At 42.2% G+C, this 7,971-nt stretch overlaps 1 protein-coding gene across 1 annotated transcript; it reads left to right on the top strand.

The window, feature by feature from the left end:
* Positions 1-4,772: 4,772 nt before the first annotated feature.
* foxl2a (forkhead box L2a) lies at positions 4,773-6,819 on the top strand. Its single transcript, XM_079354571.1, has one exon. It carries the CDS (start codon positions 5,087-5,089, stop codon positions 6,005-6,007), a length of 921 nt encoding a protein of 306 aa, XP_079210697.1. The 5' UTR covers positions 4,773-5,086; the 3' UTR covers positions 6,008-6,819.
* The last annotated feature ends 1,152 nt before the right edge of the window (positions 6,820-7,971 follow it).

Below are 7,971 nucleotides of genomic sequence, written 5' to 3'. Positions count from 1 at the left end.
GTGTGTGTACTCATCAGTTAGAGGCAGAGGAGGAGGGTCATCCCTTCACCATCCCTGGAAATAAACATGCAGCATACTGCTGAATGCTGTCAATCAATCATTGGTGTGATCAGAGGAGGTGTAGAGGTGTGACCAGTCCGTGTCCCTGCGTGAACCCTGCACTATACACCACAAGTCACATTAGAACACGGACAAGAAGGAGCGCTGTTGGCGCCGTGGTTCGTGCGTGTGCACCGTGTACAGTGGATGTTGTCGTCCTCCGAGCAGGCGGAGTTCGTGTCCAGTCAAGTTTGATTAGACTGAAACAAGAGTTCAGCTTACAGCCATCACTCCCACTATGGAGAAATAAAAAGACTAACTGAAAAGGTTTTCCTGTTTGACAAACACTTCTTGATTTCTTTGAATTCTTTGAACTTAACTATAGTTAAAAAAAAAAAGTCTCATCCCAACATATAGAATAGAAATTCTCAGCAAATAACAAAATGTTTACAATCGCAAAAAAATATCGAATCGTGACTGGAGTTTGGTGATAATATCATATCATGGCGATTCCCACCCCTGATAGTTTTACTTCCACGTGTCCTGGTTTTGAATTTGTTGGTCTGTTTATGTGACTGATGGAGAACCAGAGACTAATCTCTTGTATGTGCTCAAACACTTCAAACTGATTCTGATCATAAAAACATGTAGTACCAGGCTGGATGAAAAAGTTTGGTGTGATATTGTACACACTGTACTGTGTTTACTGTCTTTGTAATAATGAACACTCATTCACGTCTACCTCATTGTGGAGTCTGACTGAAGCCTCTCTAGTCCGGGTGGGTGTTCTCCGGTCCCGACCTGACCCCGCGGATCCGTCCGCCGCATTCCACCCGCACGCGCTATCGTAAACATCCTAAACTCAGACCTGCGAGGGGCAGGAAGTGCGCGAGGACAGGAATTCCACTCTTTCAAATTACATTACGGCCCGTTTCGATGATGGCTTCTCGATTTATTGTCGGGCGCACGCGCGCGCGCACACACGCATTTCAAAGAACAGATAGAGTTTATGTTAGAGAGCAAACCTGGAAGTCTGTGAATGTATGTACATGAGATTTAAATGAAGCATAGAGTGGAAGAAGCTGCTCTCTGATAAGACAGAGAGCTTTACGGCCTGTGATCATCACGAAGGGTCGAATAAATGAATATATACTAAGACAGTGATCTGGGTTTACTCTTTATTTAGATATTAAGCTGTGTGTGTGTGTGTGTGTGTGTGTCTATTCAAAGACTTGTGGAGGGTTTCAGAAGACAACACACTCTCAGGGTCTCGTGCACTTAGAAAATACCTTTAATCCACGTGCATGCTGCAGAGGAGAGGAGAGGAAACATTTCAGTTCATTTAAATAAATATGTTCAGTGTCTCTGCTTTGGCTTCCTTTGTTTATAACAGCAGGAGCATCGTATGAAGCTCGGACTGTCATCTATTTATTTATTGATTAGAGAAAATCTTGAGTTAATCGTTTTTTGTTTTTTTTTAATGAGTCAATTAAATAACTTTCCTGAGAGAAAAAGCTCCAGATTGTTCATCACAACGAACACATTGTCACGTTTGCTTTTAATCCAAACCCACGGTTTCCTTGTTGTTCTTAAACGTGATCTGGTTGAATTGAATAATTAGTTCTCGTGTTTATTTATCACCTATAAACTCCTTAGTCCAATCCCAGCAGGCTGTGCCATCATATTAACATTCCGCAGAGCCTCTCTGCAGCCTGCTCGTGTTTCACGCGCACTGTTTTGTTTACGGATTGTCCACGCGGGTTACTTTCAAGTAGTGTTGTGAGGTGACGCGCGTGACTGCGGCCGCGCGGAGCCGCTTGAGGGTTACAGGTAGACCGGAAGAAGAAGAGGAAGAGGAGGTGACGAGTCTGAAGACACGATGTCAGCAGGAGGAGTGTATGTAAAGACTCAAACTGATGATTACTAATGAACTCACAGTCGGTTGCCATAGTGATGATTGCAGGTGAAACAGCTATTATAATCTAATAAGGCTAATTATGACAGTTTGTCAAACTAGTCTATAGTCTGCCATATTTTTATTGATTTTTATTCTTAATGTTATAGAACAGGAAGGCTGACATGAATGGTTTTTTCTAGAATAAATGAGGCCTCTATCATATTTAGAAAATGTCACATTGTCCGTTTAGCACGTAAAGCTTGCTTAAAGGCCAAGGAACTGTAAGAGAGGATAAACCTTTATTTGTCCCACAGAGGAGAAAGTATAGTGAAATAACAGAGCTGTGTGTGTGAGTGTGTGTGTGTGTGTGTGTGTGTGTGTGTGTGTGTGTGTGTGTGTACACACAGAGTATTATTAATCTGATTCTCTCTACTGATTGATCGACAATATCCGTGCTTCATGTTTTTGTCCTATGATGGTGACTGTCTCTCATTAGCTCACACACACTCACCAACACACACACTCACCAACACACACACTCACTAACTACAGCCTATAAAGAAGTCTTTACTGTTTATATCAGAGGCAGATTATGCTCTGCTGGACGGACCGGAAACTAAATCAAAGAGTAGCCTCTTCTTCAGGCACCACTGACTGCACGCGAACATTTAGAGCATTTAAATAAGAGGAGTGATATGAGTGTGTTTCAGAGTGATACGAGTGTGTTTAAGAGTGATGTGAGTGTGTTTCAGAGTGAGGGATCACTGAAGGATGGTCGTCATAAAAAGCGTTTCAACTTTAGAAATAACGCAGAAAATCCCGTGTTCACGTCACGTCCACGAGTTTCTTTTTAAAAGTCTATTTAAAATTATAAATACGCAGAATCAGTGAAATGTTTGGACACATCTGATAGAAATGCAGTTCATTATGTTAAAGACAAAATACGTTGACGTGCGTTTCTTAAATAGAAATAGTCACGCTGAAGCGTGAGAATGAATGAATTTCTTAACAAAAAAAATAAATAAAATGTTTGATATTTATTGTTGTTTTAATATTTTCTGTTATTCTAAAATGTGAAAAATAAATAAATAAAATAAAATACTAGTAAGTGTGCCCTACATGCAGCTTGCAGTAGCTTAAATATAATATCATAATATTCTGTATTATTGAGGTGTGTCCAACCTTTGGACTGGTATTTATATAGAAATAGTTTGATAAAAATAAATACTCTTTAGGTATTAGTGCTTTAGGGTGGCTCTTGTGATTTTGAACCTCACACAAGTGTGTGATTCATTTATTTTTTTATTTTCCTTATAAAATGAATTTTATTTCTATAATATTTTTCTCTCAAAAAGTCTCCCCTGGACACGCGTCGAGAATTAGCACGTGCTCTAACATTTTAAAAAGTATGCAGCATCTGGTTCATCCAATCAGATTGTGAAGGCCATGTGCAATATAAATATCATACATCTAAAAATCGATCTATGCATCCTCCTCTTAGCAGAAGAGAAGACTAAATAAATCCTGAAAGCATCTGAGACTCTTCTTCACTGCATGGCTGACTGTGTGCGCGCGCGCGCGTTTGTGCGCGCGTGTTTTGTGTGCGAATTTGTGTGCATGCAGGAGCAGGCCGTTCATAAAGTTGATTAAATAATTGATTCATTGATCTGAAAATTGCTCTCTGGATCTCTGGCTTCTTGTTTTATTTGATAGCCGTGTTATTTCTTTAATCCGCCGGATATTCAACACACTGAATGATGTCACGTTTTCACTAAGCCACGGGGGTGTATTAGTGGTGTTGAGATTATCAGGAAATGCTGTGGGTCTTAAACATGTGAAAACGACACAGAAACATGGAGCAGCGCGCGGCGCTGGGACGCTTCAGTCTGGGAGTCTGCGGTAATTGCACGTTGAGAGATGGTTGGCTCTCAGCGCCGTTCAGCTGCTGCGGCCTGCAGGCTGCAGACTGGGTGCAGGGTGATGACACACATGCCAATGCTGTTCCACCTGCACAGACTCCCAGAGCACGGAAATACACTCCCGGAGAAAGCCGAGGGGACCCTCATGGGTGGCCAGAGAAATGTACACCTCTCCCGCGCTTCCCTCTCAAAATGAAGCTGCACTTACATTCAGACACCATTTTGTATTCGACCTATGTAGACTATAGTGATGTGAAGTTCATCCTTGATGCATACACTTCTATATTTTTAGTGTTTATACCTTTTATTTATTCTTATGTTTCATTTGATCTGAAAACGTGCTGCTGTAACGCGAGAATTTCCCCATCAATAAAGGGATCAATAAGGGGCATCGATCTGTCTTTCTGTGGCTCAGTGGACGGAGAAGGTGTGGGTGCAGGATGTGAAGGCCTGGAGCCAAATTCTCTGTGCGCGGCGGTGGTCTGCATACATGTTTAATAACTAGCTGTCTAGGTGTGAAGGCATGTAGAAATCTAAAATGATGTGCATCAGTTATCTTGGTGTCTGGGAAACAAAAGTGAAGATGAATTGCCAAGAAAAAAATAAATCAATCTCTGTGATTCTGTCTTTAAAAGTTAGTTGTAACTCTTATCTTGATGTTATTTCTTTAAAAATCTACTCAAACGAATTCCTAATATTTTATTTTCCCAGCGTTGATGTGTATCTTGTTTTTGCAAGACAAATGCATTTAGTTTATGTCCACACTGTCTTACTTTGACCAGGGTGTGAGGAAAAAAACCTAATTCTTCTCTGTTCAGAGGAGACTTTTTTTTTTCCTCCCCATTCTCTGCAAGCACCGGAGGCGGAACTCAAATGTGCGCAAATCACAACACAGTACGTCGCTGCACAGAGAGCATTGGAGCAAAAGTAGCCTGTGAGTGTGCCTGGAGAGAAAAAAAGGGAAAGGGCTGGGCTTACACACTCTCAAAGCTCAACTTGGGTTGCGCCTCCATCAGAAACCACTTTAGAAAAACCCTCGCTGAAGACGGTCCGGTGCATGTCACCCAATGAGCTATAAAATAACGATTTCTCTGCAAACACTTTGGAAGAAAGCTTCGAGTGCGCGGTGCATCCTGGGGTTCTGCGACACCTTTCTGTGGCGGTTAAAGGCGCCTTGAAGTCATCTGCGCATTGGCATTAGGACTGGAGTTGTTTTGTTTTGGTGTGCGCAATGATGGCCACTTACCAAAACCCGGAGGATGACGCAATGGCATTAATGATCCACGACACCAACACGAGCAAGGAGAAAGAGCGACCCAAAGAGGAGCCGGTCCAGGAGAAGGTCCCGGAGAAGCCGGATCCGTCCCAGAAACCACCGTACTCCTATGTCGCTCTCATCGCCATGGCCATCCGGGAGAGCACGGAGAAGCGCCTCACTCTGTCCGGTATTTACCAATATATTATCAGCAAGTTCCCCTTTTACGAGAAAAACAAGAAAGGTTGGCAGAACAGCATCAGACACAACCTGAGTCTCAACGAGTGCTTCATCAAAGTTCCGCGGGAGGGCGGCGGGGAGAGGAAGGGGAACTACTGGACCCTCGACCCGGCCTGTGAGGACATGTTTGAGAAGGGAAACTACAGGAGGCGCCGCAGGATGAAGCGGCCGTTCAGACCTCCACCGACGCACTTCCAGCCGGGAAAGTCCTTGTTCGGTGGGGACGGCTACGGCTACCTGTCTCCGCCCAAGTACCTGCAGTCTAGCTTCATGAACAACTCGTGGTCGCTCGGCCAGCCGCCCACTCCCATGTCGTATACGTCCTGTCAGATGGCGAGCGGCAACGTGAGTCCGGTGAACGTGAAGGGACTGTCAGCCCCTTCGTCTTATAACCCCTACTCTCGCGTGCAGAGCATGGCGCTCCCCAGCATGGTGAACTCTTACAACGGCATGAGTCACCATCACCACCCGGCGCATCCCCACCATGCCCAGCAGCTGAGCCCGGCCACCGCGGCCCCTCCTCCGGTCTCCTCCAGCAACGGAGCGGGCCTTCAGTTCGCGTGCTCCCGTCAGCCCGCGGAGCTCTCCATGATGCACTGCTCTTACTGGGAACACGAGACCAAACACTCAGCGTTACACACGAGGATTGATATTTAAACTTTGCCAAACGCTCTGTGTAAAATGAAGACTCTGAGAGTGAGCGATGATTCCTGTGATTTCAAAACAGAACCAAGAGGTTTTTTTTGTTTGTTTAAATTGTTTTTTAAGAGACCATTCTGACGAGCTGTTTGGATCCAGCAGACATCCACAGAGGCCGGTCGGAGGGTATGCGCGCGAGCTGATGCACGGGACGTTTTTTTTCTGGATTGGATCTGGAGCTCAGAAAGTCACCAGGACGCATCAGGTAGCACAAACTCATGGAGCCATTTCGTGCGCCTGTTTTACACTTGGACTGAAGGCCACGCATTTTAGTGTCGGTGCCTTTTCGCTCTCACGGGTCATGCTGCGTGCTGTGCGTAAAGACCTTTATATATATATACACAGCTTATTGAATGCTCACTATTGCCAAATACAACGAGGAGACGATGAGATGCCCTAAATGTAGACAGTTACTTTTTCTGAAACTGAATCAGAGCTCACGTGACCTCCTGTTGACTCTAACCGAGTAAGGCCAGCGTGCTCAAACTTCACCTCCTGTCATGAACTCCGCTGGGGTAAAAGTTCAAAGTTTGCTTTTGATCCACTAACCATAAAAAAAAAAAAATTAAAAAAGTTCAGGGTTTGTCCTTTTGTGTGATAAACTCTCCAGCAGTGACAGGTTCTGTTCATCTTTCTCAGTTGTTTTTATTACTTGATTAGCTGTGTTGTCTCATAATGTTGAGGCCATGTCTTATTTTAATTAGCACTTTCCCCTCTTTTTCTAGGTTTGTGAATTTCTTAATAAACTTCTCAATAAACTTGTAAGTAAAGCAGTGGTCATGACGTTCTCTGTTTGACGCATTTAGAGGCTGAAGCGAGCGCCACTGTTGGGCTTTAAACAAAAGCGACACGTTAGTCCGTGAACGCAACACACAGCTAAACGCTGTTCACGTAAAGCAGCTCTTTGAGAATGTTAACTGTTGAAAAACACCACATGGTTTTGTGGTTTGGGGCTGAACTTGTTCCAACATTTAACGCTTAAAATGTTTCTTGATCCAGCACAGCGTCTCCTGGAAACCAGTACAAATAATATTCATTTCATATTTTTAAAATAAAAACTTCCTCTTCTATCTTTATTTATAACTTTGTAATAAGGATTACATTTATTTCACCAGACTAAATGGGTCACATCTGAAATGTCGAAGCAAAAACAATATATAATAATAATAATCATAATCATAATAATAATAATAATGTGAGTTCAGGGTCGATAATAATTGCTGTAGCTTTTAATTATGCACGTCTTTATTATTCCCGTTTCTTATTCTTCTAAAATTTGTGTTTCCCTCTGTAATAACTCCAGAAATCAATATTTATATTTGATGTTTTTCTTAAATTACTACTTGTGAAAAAAAAAGGAAAAAAAATGTCTAGCCCCTAAAAACAATCCCATCCCTCGTAGATATGATCTTGTATGTTTATATTGTGTGCAGGTTTTTCTCGAAGCATTTTCATTTTTAGAAAAGACGTAGAAGTCGAAATGTGACTCCTCGGTGCACGTGAGAGAATCAGAAATAGTTGATCAATTCGGCCATTACAGTTGCACTAAAACACAAAACATCAGTAGAACTTGAGTAATAAAAATATTAATAATATAGTTTAAAATAGTTGTAACTAAAATGTCAATCAACAATTCTGTGCTGTACAAAAGCGCAGAGTGAGGACACCAAAAATGATATCAGCTCCGGCACTGAAGCAGCACATTCAATAAATTATAGCAATAATGTTCAATTATTTGTTTATTGCAAGTGTGCGTTTGTCTTTCAGTTTAAATTAAAATATTTAATATATATGTATTTATATATTTAATAATTCTACAGACGGCAGCTACCAACTAGAGACAAAGATCATGTTCTTGATTTTTAAATAGCACAAAATTATTTTTCAGGGAATAAAAAAAATAAAAAATCAACTAAACAGTC

This window comes from Symphodus melops (assembly GCF_947650265.1).
Source record: "Symphodus melops genome assembly, chromosome: 10".
NCBI classification, from domain to species: domain Eukaryota; kingdom Metazoa; phylum Chordata; class Actinopteri; order Labriformes; family Labridae; genus Symphodus; species Symphodus melops.
The sequence above is the reverse complement of the archived record's forward strand: the minus strand, read 5'-3'. Positions and strand labels throughout refer to the sequence as shown.

What these genes read in the sequence shown, in the direction of transcription:
- foxl2a (XM_079354571.1), top strand. Translation starts at nt 5,087, where the DNA reads ATGATGGCCACTTACCAAAACCCGGAGGATGACGCAATGGCATTAATG.